Raw genomic sequence first — 13,598 nt, 5'->3', positions numbered from 1 at the left:
CAAAGCAGCCACTGTGCTCATGGAAACCACGTCTCTCAGGGAGGGACTGTGGACTCCAACATTCTGAGCTGTCCCTACAGGAGGGGGCTTCATTTTCCTGGGTCACTGATGAAGAACAGTGGGTCCTTGCTCCTGGAGAACATCTAGATGGACCGTCCCTCCCGAGAATACTCAGGGCAAAAGGAAAGCGAGGCTAGACAGAATAAGAAATTCTTGGGGAGACCCCAGTGCCTGGACCCCTTTGAACACAAGGGAGGATAGTCTCCCTTCAGCCAGCCCTCCAGGGCTCCTTCACTTTCCACAACTGCCCAAGGGCAGAAGGCTCCCCATGCCACTCCCAGACATGGGACCGTGTGTGTCCAGTGGGTCCCACAGTGACCATCAGGACCCAGCTTAGGCCTCAGGTGTGTTCTGAGGACCCTTCCCTCCTCCCCACCCACAGTGGATCCATCCCAGTGTCTCTGCCAGGGCCAGGCTCTGCCCCGTCGGGATCGGAAATCTGGGCAGATTTGGGATCTAGAGCAGGGAGGTCTCAGGGTTGAGGCCTGAAGTCTCGCATGGCACACAGCAGGGCTGAGAGCAAAACCCAGGGTCTTGTCTGGATTCCCGGGCCAGTTACCACCTCTCTGACCCCAGACGTCTCACCTGTCGAATGGGTACATTCGGACACAGCACCCACTCTACGAAGCCACCATGAGGACGAAAGGGAATCATCTACGCGGGCAGTGTAGAACGGGCGCCCGGTGAGTGCTCAGGGATGACCCTCCTCTGTAGCTGCCCAGAAGCCAACACCGCCCATACCATAGCCACTGTCCCCAAATCAGCCTGGAGGGAAGAGAGCAGGTTCACTCACCTGATTCTGATGAATCAGCTGGCCTGGGTTATGCCTCTCAGGGAGAAAACCTTTGAGTCCACAAAACCGCTAGCGAACACCACTGCGTGTGTATAACTGCTGTAGAACACAGACGCAGTCTGGAGAGCCGATAGGTGCTAAGCACCAGTGACATTCTGAGGTCATGGCACGCATCACAATGGGGCCTTGCCCGGGTCAGCAGGGCCCGGAGTTGGGGTCCTCCGCTGCCTGAGGCGTCAACATGCCTGCCTGCAATGTGTTTGTGCATGTGCGTGCACATGTGTATGTGGGTAAACATGTCTGTGCACATGTGTGTTGCTTCTCTGGCCAGGCCTGGCCGCCCCACCCATGTGTGTACCCAGTTCCTCATCACTGTCACCCCCGGAGCCCAGGACCAGCATCAGAACTCCCTGACCTCAGCCCTCCCCGACCTCAGCCCTCCCCGCCCAGGGTGGTCCTGGGATACACATAGGGGTAGAGGGAAGTGACTGCTGCTGTTGAATCTCAGAATACAAAAGCTAATACTATTACTTAACGGTCTTTTTAGTATCTCTAATGGTCTTTTTAGTGTGTCTAATGGTATCACTTTTTCATTTCTGATATTTTAACTGGGTATTTCTCTCCATGACCCTTGGATATTCTAGCTAGAGGATCCTGTGGGGAAAGTGCCAGGCACACAGTAGGGGCTCACTCTTCTAGACATGTTATCTAAAACCTGGCTCAGCTGTCCCACCCAGGGCCTAGAGGATGCCAAACTCCAGGGTCCAGAAAGAGCTTGGGATAAAATGAACATCCAAGGGGAGGGCTTTGACCTGGGCTTAGTCTGCCTGTGCCATCCAAACGGAGTCTCAAGTCCTGAGACAGGGTGTCCAGATGCCCCAGTGCAGGGCCCTGCTGATCAACACCTGCTCCCCTGTACTCATTAGCAACCTCACCCACCCTACTCTCAAAGCACACTTGGCCCTTATATCTGGGAGCTCTGCATCTGTGGATTCAGCCAACAGCAGATGGAAAATACTCAGAAAATAAATTGGATGGTTGTCTCTCTACTGAACATGTGCAGACTTTGTTCTTGTCATCATTCCCTAAACAATACAGTATCACAACCATTTATATAGCATCTGCATTGTATTACACATCATGAATAATCTAGAGATGGTCTAATGTATATGGGAGGATTTGCATAGCTTATATGTAAATACTAGGTCCATGTTATGTCAGAGACTTGAGCATCCATGGATTTTGGCATCCCCGGGGACCCTAGAATTAATCCTCCATGGATACCAAGGGATGACTGTATAAACTCACTCAGGAAGGCTTCTCACTGGAGGAAGGGCCCAGTTCAGGACACACAGGGACATCTCCCTGGACTACAGTCCATTCATCCATCCATTCATCCATTGTCTCCCCACACCCCCCATCTCAGACTGTCCCAATGACAGCCCTAGCAAGAAAAGACAAGAAACAAGACAAGTTCACATTGGCCAGTTTTGAGGTCTTGGAAGAAGTTGCACCAGTATGAGAATAGTGGGTCAGTTTTCTCCAGGATCCAGAAAGCATATCAGACAGCCTCGGGGTGAGGAAAGGAGCCCGGCCTCGCCAGCAGCCACACACACCTGCAGTAGGATGGGGCTGGGGCTGGTTTGGGTTGGAGGATAAGTGACAGCCAAGGTTTGTCAGCATGCAGAGGGGTGGCTGACTCATGGACTAGGGGCTGTGGAACCCAGTGGTTGCCCTTAGTTCTTGGATCCTGGGAGACTTCTGGAGCCTGGATCTGGACATCCTAGGGGTGGAGGTGGTGAGGGGCAGGGGTGGGGCGGGAGGAGAGGCCTTGCATGACAGGGTGTAGGGCAGGAAGCCAGCCAGGGACTGCTTTGCAGTGGCTGCTCCCATCCCCATTCCCACCCTCAAACCCACCCCTCCTGCAGGGTCGGTCGTGGGCAGGTGTCCTCTGCTTTGGCCTCAGCAGATCCCAAGATGGAAGCTGGCAGCCACTTGGGCATGTCACTTGTGCCAGCTTTGTCCTGCAGTTTCTGCTTCCTGGAGCATGGGGCGCCCACCCAGGAGAGCACGGGCACACCCCACACCTCTCATTTTGAGGGTGCTGGGAGGTGGGGGACCAAGATCCTGCAGCCCTGTGCTTGTGCCATGAAAATTAGCCTAGGAGTCCCGTGTCCGCCCATCCACGTGCAGCCCCAGGAGCCTGAACAGTGGCATGCAGCAAGCTGAGGAGGAAGACAGAACTGGAAAAGGAGAAAGAGAGATGAGAAGGGAATGAGAGAGAGGAAGAGAGATTGGGAGAGAGACAGAGGAGGCTGAGAGGATAAGGAGGGCGAGAGATGGGGAGAAAGACGTGCATGAGTAGGAGGTTGAGTTACTCTTGATCCCAGTTCCCAGTGAAAACTGTAGGTCGCCATCACCTAACCACACATGCAATAGTCTTCTGCCTGCTGCTTAGAGCCCTGAGAACCCCTTCTCGTGGAGCATAAAACCTTTGACTACTGCCCTTCCTCACTGCATTTTTGTTGTCTCTTCTGGTGAACTGTGATGTCTTGTCTATTGCCCTCCTGGGCTCAAGGATCCATCAAAAACTGACGCCGCTTTTGGGGAGGATCTGCAGTGCCTTCCACTCACCAGGCTCCCCAGGAAACTTGTGTACTTGGCTTGGGCCCTAAGCAGCTGGGGACATGCTGGGGCTCTGCTTCTCTCTTTCAGTAACAGAGAACTAAGAAAGAGACTGAAGCATGGTCTGCAGAGAAGGCACTTGTGCAAACACCAGGAGAATGAGGGGCCTGAGTTGTCTTCGTTTCTCCTAAAAGCATGCATTCCCAGCTGGGCGCGGTGATTCATGCCTGTAATCCCGGCACTTTAGAAGGCTGAGGTGGGCGGATCACCTGAGATTGGGAGTTCGAGACCAGCCTGACCAACATGGAGAAACGCCATCTCTACTAAAAATACAAAATTACCCAGGCATGGTGGCACATGCCTGTAATCCCAGCTACTTGGGAGGCTGAGGCAGAATTGCTTGAACCCAGGAGGCGGAAGTTGCAGAGAGCCAAGATTGCGCCATTGCACTCCAGCCTGGGCAACAAGACTGAAACTCCATCTCAAAAAAAAAAAAAAACAAAAAAACAAAAAACAAAAAACACACATTCCCTCCCAGGCCACCCTAGTGACGGCATGAAGCACAGCGTGCGTGTGTGTGTGTGTGTGTGTGTGTGTGTGTGTGTATGTGTGTGTGTTTGTGTGTTGCAGGGGTTACAGTGGACAGGATGTGGGAGGGCAGCTGCAGCTCCAAGCTGCAAGTCTTTCTGATAGAATGCTTAAGATTCCCTGGACCACAGCAAGAGAGTGTTTTCATTTGCACCCATTTTTATTAGCATTTAAACCTGTATTTTTTGTAGCATGTAAGCCTTAAGCTGCTTAACTATTCCTTGAAGCATTTACACCAGTGGTTCCCAGCCTTTTTGCTACCTGAGACCAGTTTTCTTGAAGACAGCTCTTCCACGGACCCGGGAGAAGAGGAAGGGATGACACGGAGATGAGTCAAGCCCATTACATTTATTGTGTGCTTTATTTCTATTATTATTTCACTGTAATATATAACGAAATAATTACACAACTCACCATAATGTAGAATCAGTGGGATCCCTGAACTTGTTTTCCTGCAACTACATGGTTCCATCTGGCGGTGATGGGAGACAGTCACAGATCATCAGGCATTAGGTTCTCATAAGGAGCACGCAATCCAGATCCCTGGCATGCGTAGTTCACAGTAGGGTTCGTGCTTCTGTGACAATCTAACGGCACCGCTCATCTCACAGGAGGCAGAGCTCATGCGGTCATGCAAGGGATGGGAAGTGGCTGTTTCTACACATGAAGCTTTGCTCACTGGCTGGCTGCTCACCTCCTGCTGTGTAGCCTGGTTCCTAACAGTTGGGGATCCCTCATTTACCCAGCAAGATAAATACATTGTTATGTCAATTGAAATTATTCACCTTGAACCACCCAAAATTACCTTGCGTACCTACACCCACCCAAGGGTCCCGTAGCACACTTTGGGAGCTGCAGACAGTAAGCCTGGAGCTCCGTGGAGCATTCCATCCCTTCACCATCTGTGGGCTAACAGGCTGCGTTAGTTTCCTAGGGCTGTTTTACAGTACCACAGACTGGGCACCTTCAACAAGAGAATGTTACTGTCTCACAGTACTGGAGGCCATGAGTCCAAGATCAAGGTATCGGCAGGGTGGGTCCCTTCTGAGGCTGTGCAGGAAGGCTCTGTTCCAGGCCTGTCTCCTGATGCGTGGGCAGACGTCTTCTCCCTGTGACTCTTCATTAAGGGTGATTCTGGTGAGGGCTCAGAAGAGGAGACTTGGACAGAATGTTGGTAGATAAATGTGTCAGTGGAAATGAGAGGGTAGACAGGACTCCATCCACTCCCAGGGCTTTCTGGGGACAGACCTGTCCAAGCAGCTGCCATTCCCAACCGAGTTCTGTTTCTGGAAAGCCAGGCAACAGCTGGGGCTGGGCTCTCTGGGATTTGTTTAGTGACCCGATTATGTAGGAGGCCTGGAGTGGGTGGTTGGGTGGGGGGTGGTACCACCCAACATCATTGCATCACTCATTTCCCAGGCCCTGCCCTCAACCCCTCCTGACCAGGCCCTGTCCTGGTTCTCAGCCACCCTGCCCCAGTGGGTGCTTCAGCCCACTCACTGACCAAGTGAGGGACTGACTCGAGGTTACAGAGTGCTATGTTAACGTGACCTGAGAATATGTGTGCACAGACTGTGCCTGCAGTGTCCTCGTACAGTTGAGTATGTCCATGTCCTGCCCATGTGTAGGCAGCCTGTCCACACATGCCTAGGAGTGTGACTCTGTGTCCTGGTAGATGGGGAAGGAGAGAGGGAGTTCTGCCCAGGGTCCCCTGATTACTTCTATGGGTGCATGTTTGTGCGTCTTGTTAGAGGTCCATGGGGGTATGGAAGATTCTGCCCTGGGTGCCCTTGATCACGTGTGTGTGTGTGCGGGCGCGTGCGTGCATTAGGGGGTGTACTGTGTTACAGCATCCTCAACCAACTCTGTATGTGTGCATATGTTTGTGTGTGTGTCTGTCCTACAGGTGTGAGCGAGTTGATGCTTCCACTGCGTGTCTGCACACGTGTGCGTGCACTTGCATTGTCCTTGCACACCTGCGTGTGTCCCGTGAGAGCGAACGGAGCCCAGCATGTGCTGGCACCTGCAGGAACGTGTGAGTGTGCGTTCTGCGGGTCCCTGTCCTGCTGGCTCCCCGCTTGTCCCCCGGGAGTGCACGCACAAGGTCCCAGGCCGGCGTACTCGCCCGGTGTGAATGCGAGTGAGTGTGGCCCCAAGCAGCTCTCTCCGCTCTGCACTACCTGGGAAGCCCGCACACTCACCCTGCGTGGTTGCTGCCGGGTGACGCGGGCTGGGCCGGCCCCCTGCCTGCCCGCTCCTGGCACTCACTCGCGCTGGCCTTCGCGGAGGCCCCGCCGCGCCACGCCGGGCCTGCTGAGCCGCCCCCGAGCCAGGGTCGCTCGGGGCCAGGCCGTGCCCGGGCGGGGAAGCGCTGCCTGTACCACCCCCCGGCGGTGCGGAGAAAAGGCGACCATTTGCATCCAGGAGCATGTGGCCATCGACGTGTGACCCGGCCCCATCCGCCCCATCCAGCAGATCTGTGGCTACTTCCCCCACTTCCCGCGGGACCTGCCCCATGACGCCCCCGTGCGCCCAGCCACTGCCAGTGCCGGCCGCCACCGCCCCTCTGAAGGCGCCCGCGATGACGACAAGGATGGGGACCATCTCTTCGGAGCCTAAGGATCCAGCCCAGGTCCCAGCCCTGCGCAGCCGCCCGCCAAGCCGCCAGAGGACCAGCCGGACGCAGAAGGCTACGAGTGGACGATTGCAGTAAGTTTCCAACTCGCCGACTTCGCGCCCCTCCACTGGCTCCGGCTTGGCGGTCCCCGGCTTCGGGGGGCCCTCTGTCCCTCCCCCTCGCGTCATCGCGTTCTCCCTTAGCATAACCCCCACCCCGCCGCGGGGCCGCAGACCTCTCAGCGCTCCGTGCGCTCTCCGCGCCCTACCCACCGGCCCCGACCCCTCCCGCTACCGGACCAGAGAGGTGGGAAGTTTGGGGGCACCCGCTGCGGGTGTCCCATTTCCGGGGCTGGGCTCCAGGGAGCCCTTTGGGAGCTCAGGCGCAGGCAGCTGCTTTTGTTCCCGGGAAGGGCGGAGCTGTGTCCCGGGGAGACACGCGTTACAGCCGGCGGGTCGGGGCTGGGTTGGGCTGGGGAGGGGGCCCAGGGCTGGGGCCGTTTCGGCCTCCCGCGTGGCGCGCGGGCCGAGGAACTAGGAGGACCGCCGGGCCGCTTGTCCTTTGGAAAAACCTTGGCGGAAAAACCTTTTCGGGGAGCAAAAAGCTGCAACGTGTGACTAAGCATGGAGACTCCAGGACACTCTCAGCTGAAGGCCTGATCACCCTTCCCACCTGCAAACCCGACCACCACCCACCTTGCTCTCCACCCTGTGGCTGATGGTATCACCACTCACACAGTCATCGGAACCAGAAACCCAGGGCCATCAATGCCCACTCCTTCACGTGTTCACCCGACACTTACTGAGTCCTGACTGTGAGCCACGCCTACCCTGAAATCCAGGCATCCAGTCCTGCTGTTTTGAGCTATAACCTCTCTTCTGCGTGCACCACCTTCCTTCCCCTGGCACCCCCCACCCACCCTGCACCCCGCAGGACTTCTCTGGCCAGACTCCCTGCTCCAGCCCCCTGACGCAGCTCTCTGGCCCCACCCTGACCCCTCTGATCCATTTCTCCCTCTGCAGCCAGAGTGAATGTTCTAAAATATCTTGATGTTCATTCCCCTCTTCAGCTCCAAATCCCTCCATGGCTCCCCATTGCCTACGTGATCTAGTCCAGATGCTTTAACTTGGCATTCAAGGCTCCTCCCTCAGACTCCAGCCTGCATCGTCAGTTTCACCTCCTGCAAACCCCCACAGGTTCCCACATTCACACCTCCTGAACTTTCACTGGTCACACACCAACTTCTTCCTGGGTGAAGGGGGCCCCCAGCCTGCCCCAACAGGTACCTGGGTGCACACACACTGGGCGTCCTCAACCTCCAGCAAGCAGCAGTAGGTGGCGATCTCCTGCTCCAGCCGCGTCTTCACGTCCAGAAGGACCTGGTGCTCCTCGTCGCAGCAGAGCTCGCACAGCTGCTGCTCCATGCTTCTGATGAGCCCCTGCAGCTGGGCCAGCTGGGTCCTGTAACACACCTCCAAGCAGGGGTCTATAAGGCTGGGCTCACCCTGGGGTGACAGGTACAGGGTGGGGAGGGGACAGAGGCCCTACCTTGCTGAGCTGGGACAGCTCAGGTTCTGCACAGAGATGTAGAGCTCCATATCTCTATCCCACCGCTCTACAGGGCCTCTGTGTTGGTGGCCACCTTGCAGTACAGCCCCTCTCTCTGGAAGGCAGAGTGGGCCACAGGGGTTTAAGGAGACTTTCAGAAGTGGGGCACAGGAAAGGGGCTGCTCCTGAACCCTTACCTCCCAGAACCATCCCCTAGCCCCTCCCCGGCCTCTATGGGGCCCCAAAGGCACCTGCACACAAAGACCCTCTGCACCCACGTTGGACCTTGGAGGAATGCAGCCTGCTCTGCGGTCGTTTGCATTTCTTACTCCTACCGAGCTGCGGCACCTCAAAGACAGGCACTGGGTGTTATTCTTTTGCACCTGTTGCTGTCCCTAGGACACTGGAGACACTCAGCATGTGCTTGCCAAGGGTATGCGTATGTACTCAAATACACACATCCTGTAAACAGCTGTGGTGGAAATCCAAGACCAGACTTGTAGAGACCTGGATCTATTCTGCAGGCCACAGTGAAGGGCTGTGTGAGCTTGACTCCTCTCTGAGCCTCACATTTTACGTCGAAAACATGAGGGGCTGGTCCAACTGGTTTCCAAAAGTCCTTCCAATTGGGACAGCCTGTGGATCTGCCAGTGTTCCAGCTGCACCGGCACGCAGCACATGTGCCCACACGTGTGCACACCTGCTTACATACGGCCACCCACCACGCTGAAGAACCAGCCCTCGGCATCCTTGTAGCTCTTCTCCACCAATTTCTTGTCCTGGTCACACATCTCATTCAGGATGCAGCTCAGGTTCACTCCAGGAACAGTGTCCATCTTCACACTGACATCCTCGTCCACCTGACCTCAAAGGGCGTTCATTTCCTGGGCAGACAGGACAGCAGGAGCTCACCCAAGGCCATCCTGGGGAAAGACCCTGGGGCCTGCCTTCTTTCCCTTGAAGAGACAGGTACAAATGACAGACAGACAGACAGACAGACACAGATAGGCTAACAGCTCCTCACCCTGAAGGTGGAGGTGGATGTTGTCATTACTCAAACATACAGGGCTATGAATATCAGCAACCTCCCCCAACACACACTGTGACTCGGGACTGGACTTCACCCATCCCCAACAAGTGCTAAGCCCCGAGAGATGACAACCCCCCCAGCACAGTGGAGGATGACCACGGGTGACCTCACTCACTGCCCTGACCTTGCCCCCACCACTGCCTTGCCCCCACCACCAACCCCACAGCAGAGGCATGCAGAAAGCAACCCTACGCTGGTGTCACCGCGCCAGGCCCCCGTTAGCAAATGTTAAACTGCTGGAGGAAAGCAATTGTATAACCAGCCTCAAAGCCAGGTGGAAACACCTTCCGGGTGTCCTGCTTCTTGGGGAGTAGGCTCCCCCAGCTTAGAGCAGCACAGAACTCGGCTGAGAAGGAAGCCAAAGGAGAGGGCATGTAAGGCCTCCTGACTGCCCCAGCAGGACCTTGGATCTCTATCCTTGGGTTGAGCCTTGGAGTCCCTGGGACCTAGAACCTTCTGGAAAGGAGAGGCAGGAGAGGGGGCAGAGAGGTGGGGTGGATACGAGTCCGACAGACCTGAAGGAGGGTCCCTGTGCAGCTGTAGATAAATCCCTTAACCTCTCTGAGCTTCAGTTTCTTCACGGGTCAAAAGGAAGAAAGATTATCTTTCTCCCAGCTGTTTATCAGCTGAGATAATAGCTGTAAGTCACTTATAGTGCTGGGCAGAAGTTCCTTGTTTTAATGACTATCACTATTATAATTAATTATATAATTAGCATTGTGTGTTCTTACACTGAGTTACTCATTAGTTAGTTAACCGCAGTGAGCTGAGCCTCAAGGGACAAATGAAGTCTATTTGGGAAGAGGGGCTCCTCCAGGCCTCACCCAGGGTCCTCTGAGGGTCAGGGCTAGGCATCCATAAAAGATGGGAACCGGACTGAAAGCATGGCCCAGCCCAGAGGGGTTCTGGGCCCCAGCCTCGCTTGCTTCCAGGTGAATTTCTGCTGCATTCCCTGAGCTGACCTCCCCTCTGCTGCATTCCCTGAGCTGACCTCACTTTAGTGGGGGCTGAAGGAGGACAAAAGAGTTAATCTTCAGATAATCAGATAATTCATGAAATAAAAGCCCACCTATTCAAAGCTTTTATAAGTAGCAGTCTACTTTGGAACTTTGAGAAAAGAGCCTAAATGATCAAAGTTTGCCTTCATAAGATTTTAAACAGCTAAAGAACCAAACTCCAAGAGGACCAAAACTGAGAAAAAGTCAGAGTCTGATAATCTCTTTGAGGAAGAGGGGTGATCGGAATGTGGCTTAGGAGAGGTTTCTTCATATAAATACTTGATAGTGATAGAGGCAGGACAGGAAGTTGAGAAATTCTAAGCAGATGTGGCAGGCCCCCAGTGAAACCCCACCTTTGAGCCGAAAAGCCTGAAACCCATAGCCCAAAGTGAGAACTTCTATTCCTGTTTGCTTACTCCCTCCCGATTGGTTCTTTCTGAATAATGCCTTCTTACCAATGGAATGTTGCCTTTTCCAAAACTACCTATGGCTGCCCCACCCTCATCCTGTGCCTATAAAGACCCCAGACTCAGTTGGTAGATGAGAGAGATGGCCAGACTTTCAGGAACAAATGGCCAGACTTTGGGGAGAAGATGACCTGCCCTTTCTATCCCCTCTCTAGCTCCCTTCTCCGCTGAGAGTCATTATGATCACTCTGTAAAATTCTCCACCTTCACCATCCTTCAAGTGTTCTACACAACCTCATTCTTCTTGGATGCCAGACAAGAGCTTGGGACCCACCAAGTTTGGCTACCCAAAAGGCTGTCACACCCACCCTTTGCCCTCACCGGTGGCAGGTAGCCACCCCACGCAATGGGGCTAGGGGCCAGCTGAGCTGTTAACACATAGCCATCCTCAAACAGTGGTGCTAAGAGAGCACTGTAACACTTGCTCTGGGGCTTTGAGATCACAGGCAGCCCCACTTGGGCACCACCGCAGACCCCAAATGGAGCTTGCTCCTGCAGCTGCCCAGAGCAGCCAGCTAGATCCTGCAGTTGTTTGCTCATGCCTGGTCTGGTCACAGGCCCTGCATAGAGCTTGCTCATGCCAGTGCCTGTAGTGGCCAGCCGGATCCTGCACTCGCTCACTCACCTGCACACTCCTGCAAGAGGCTGAGCACAGTGGGCTGAGTAAACAGGGCGCCCCTGTCTTGAGTCCCATGAAGGAATCAAGGAAAAAAATCCTGTATCAATAGGAAATAAGACTGTCACTACCATCCCTGAGGGAGGGAGCACATGACTATGGTAGAATAAGTGAATGCTAGCCAATAATCTCCCAATATAGTTCACTTGTCTTGATTTTTTTTTTTTTTTTTTTTTGAGACGGAGTCCCACTCTGTTGCCCAGGCTACAGTGCAGTGGCATGATCTCGGCCCACTGCGATCTCCACCTCTCAGGTTCAAGTGATTCTTCTGCCTCAGCCTCCTGAGGAGCTGGGAGGAGCTGGGATTACAGGTGCATGCCAGTACACCCGGCTAACACCATGTTAGCCAGCCTGGTCTTAAACTCCTAGTGATCTGCCTGCCTTGGCCTCCCAAAGTCCTGAGATTACAGGTGTGAGCCACCCCACCCGGCCTCACTTATCTTGATTTTTAATGACCTTAGAGTGAGGCCACCATCATCTCTTGCTTGTACTATTACCACAGCCTCCTAATATGCCTCCCTGATTCCAACCCTTCTCTACAGGGCAGTTGGAATGTTCTTCCTTCAGAACAAATCTGATAGTGCCACCACCTCTCTAAATTTCCACAGTGATTTCCCACTAACTTCAGCCTGAAGTCCAAAGTCCTTATTGTGACATATATATTCTGATGCGACCCCATTTATTCACTTGTGCTGTAAATATTTATTGAGCTTTTTTTTTTTTTTTTTGAGATGGAGTCTCGCTCTGTTGCCCAGGCTGGAGTGCAGTGGTGCAATCTCAGCTCACTGCAACCTTTACCTCCCGGGTTCAAGTGATTCTCCTGCCTCAGCCTCCTGAGTAGCTGGGATTACAGGCGTGTGCCACCCCACCCGGCTAATTTTTGTATTTTTTGTAGAGAGGGGGTTTCACCAGGTTGGTCAGGCTGGTCTCGAACTCCTGACCTCATGATCCACCCGCCTCAGCCTCCCAAAGTGCTGGGATTAGAGGCGTGAGCCCCCTCGCCCAGCCTTATCGAGCTTTTAATATGTGTTAAGCAGTGGGTGCTACAAAGCAGGGTGAGCATAAATGGACAAGTCTCTGGCCTGATGGAGCTTATAATTGTAGAAGAGAAACTAATTAGAATCATTAATAAAGTTGCAACCATAGTAAGTGCCAAAAAGGAGAGGCATATGATATACAATGGGGAGTCTGACCTAGCTGGGGAAGGCTTTCTGCAAAGTACTTACCTTTCCTTCCTATTATTTACCCATGAACCCTCTGCAGTTCCCCAAGAATGTAGGCACCGCCCTCTTGCCCTGTGGCCTTTCCACGAGCTGTTCCCTCTGTGAAGACGGCTCCCTCCGTACCCAGCTCCGTTATTTTTTACTACTTGCTATGTGTTGGGTACCGTGATAAGCACTTAACATCAATTTTCTCTTGTATTTACCTTAGTGAGTGCAACTGTTAACCCTGTTTTATAAATAAGAAACTACGCTCTAGAAAGGCAAATTTGCCCAAAGACTCACAACTAGTAAGCGAAGAAACGAATTCAAATTCTGGTCGGCCCGACTCGAAAGCGGTCTTGGCGGTACAGTCTTGGGTCTCCCAATTCCTTCCTGTTCAGGCCTCACGTATCTGCCCGCCTTCCTGACAGACCCCTGGTGAGGGTCTAGTGCCTCCACGGGCCACGGCCATCGTAAGGCAGCAACTGTAACTTGTCGCCCGCCCCACTAGGCTGAGCTCTTCCCGGCCAGGCACTGGCCTTTTTCCCTTTGGTCGGCTCAGTCACTCCAGGTACATGCCCCTCAGACACCACACGCGACGGCGGCTCACATGGGCCAGAAGTGTTTCCCCTCACCCCCAACGGCTTGTCTAGGAAAACACGCGGACTCGGTTCCACTCGATAGTGCGGCGCCCAAGCTCCGGGAAGCCGGGAGGGGTGAGGCGGGCGGCCCGGGGCGGGGCCGGGAGGGGTGAGGCGGGCGGCCCGGGGCGGGGCCGGGAGGGGTGAGGCGGGCGGCCCGGGGCGGGGCCGGGAGGGGTGAGGCGGGCGGCCCGGGGCGGGGCCGGGAGGGGTGAGGCGGGCGGCCCGGGGCGGGGCCGGGAGGGGTGAGGCGGGCGGCCCGGGGCGGGGCCGGGAGGGGTGAGGCGGGCGGC

At 54.7% G+C, this 13,598-nt stretch overlaps 2 protein-coding genes across 4 annotated transcripts in view; both read right to left on the bottom strand.

Moving 5' to 3' along the window:
• The window catches only part of USP6 (ubiquitin specific peptidase 6), a 47,597-nt gene extending 46,586 nt beyond the window's left edge, over positions 1-1,011 (bottom strand). The window contains exon 1 of the mRNA XM_054536048.2: positions 854-1,011. The gene's annotated coding sequence lies outside the window, so the exon portion shown is untranslated. The remainder of the gene's footprint in view (positions 1-853) is intronic.
• A 4,022-nt stretch (positions 1,012-5,033) lies between these two features.
• LOC129051186 (keratin, type I cytoskeletal 42-like) lies at positions 5,034-13,396 on the bottom strand. 3 transcript variants are annotated; one of them, XR_010137906.1, is made up of 6 exons: positions 12,968-13,396; positions 11,412-11,502; positions 8,483-9,115; positions 8,232-8,346; positions 7,970-8,144; positions 5,111-5,224 (listed from the first exon to the last, which is right to left on the bottom strand). XR_010137906.1 is itself a non-coding variant. In XM_054536046.2 (3 exons), the coding sequence occupies exons 1-3, from the start codon at positions 8,279-8,281 to the stop codon at positions 5,055-5,057; spliced, it is 354 nt and encodes a 117-aa protein (XP_054392021.1). In that variant the 5' UTR covers positions 8,282-8,576; the 3' UTR covers positions 5,034-5,054. The 3 variants fall into 3 exon arrangements, 2 of the variants coding, with proteins under 2 accessions (XP_054392021.1, XP_054392022.1); XM_054536046.2 differs by lacking the exons at positions 11,412-11,502; positions 12,968-13,396 and having other exon boundaries at positions 5,034-5,183; positions 8,232-8,576; XM_054536047.2 differs by lacking the exons at positions 11,412-11,502; positions 12,968-13,396 and having other exon boundaries at positions 8,232-8,576.
• Between the last annotated feature and the right edge of the window lie 202 nt (positions 13,397-13,598).

The sequence above is a fragment of the Pongo abelii genome, chromosome 19 (genome assembly GCF_028885655.2).
Source record: "Pongo abelii isolate AG06213 chromosome 19, NHGRI_mPonAbe1-v2.0_pri, whole genome shotgun sequence".
Taxonomy (NCBI): Eukaryota; Metazoa; Chordata; class Mammalia; order Primates; family Hominidae; genus Pongo; species Pongo abelii.
Note: the sequence above shows the minus strand (reverse complement) of the source record. Positions and strands in the feature narration are given on the sequence as shown.

Excerpts from the sequence above, each read along its gene's own strand:
- LOC129051186 (XM_054536046.2), bottom strand. The coding sequence starts at position 8,281 with ATGGAGCTCTACATCTCTGTGCAGAACCTGAGCTGTCCCAGCTCAGCA. Across the intron at positions 8,145-8,231 it reads AGCTGTCCCAGCTCAGCAAG|GACCCAGCTGGCCCAGCTGC; the intron begins GTAGGGCCTCTG and ends GGTGTGTTACAG. Across the intron at positions 5,184-7,969 it reads CCCAGTGTGTGTGCACCCAG|AGTCACAGGGAGAAGACGTC; the intron begins GTACCTGTTGGG and ends CCCTTAATGAAG.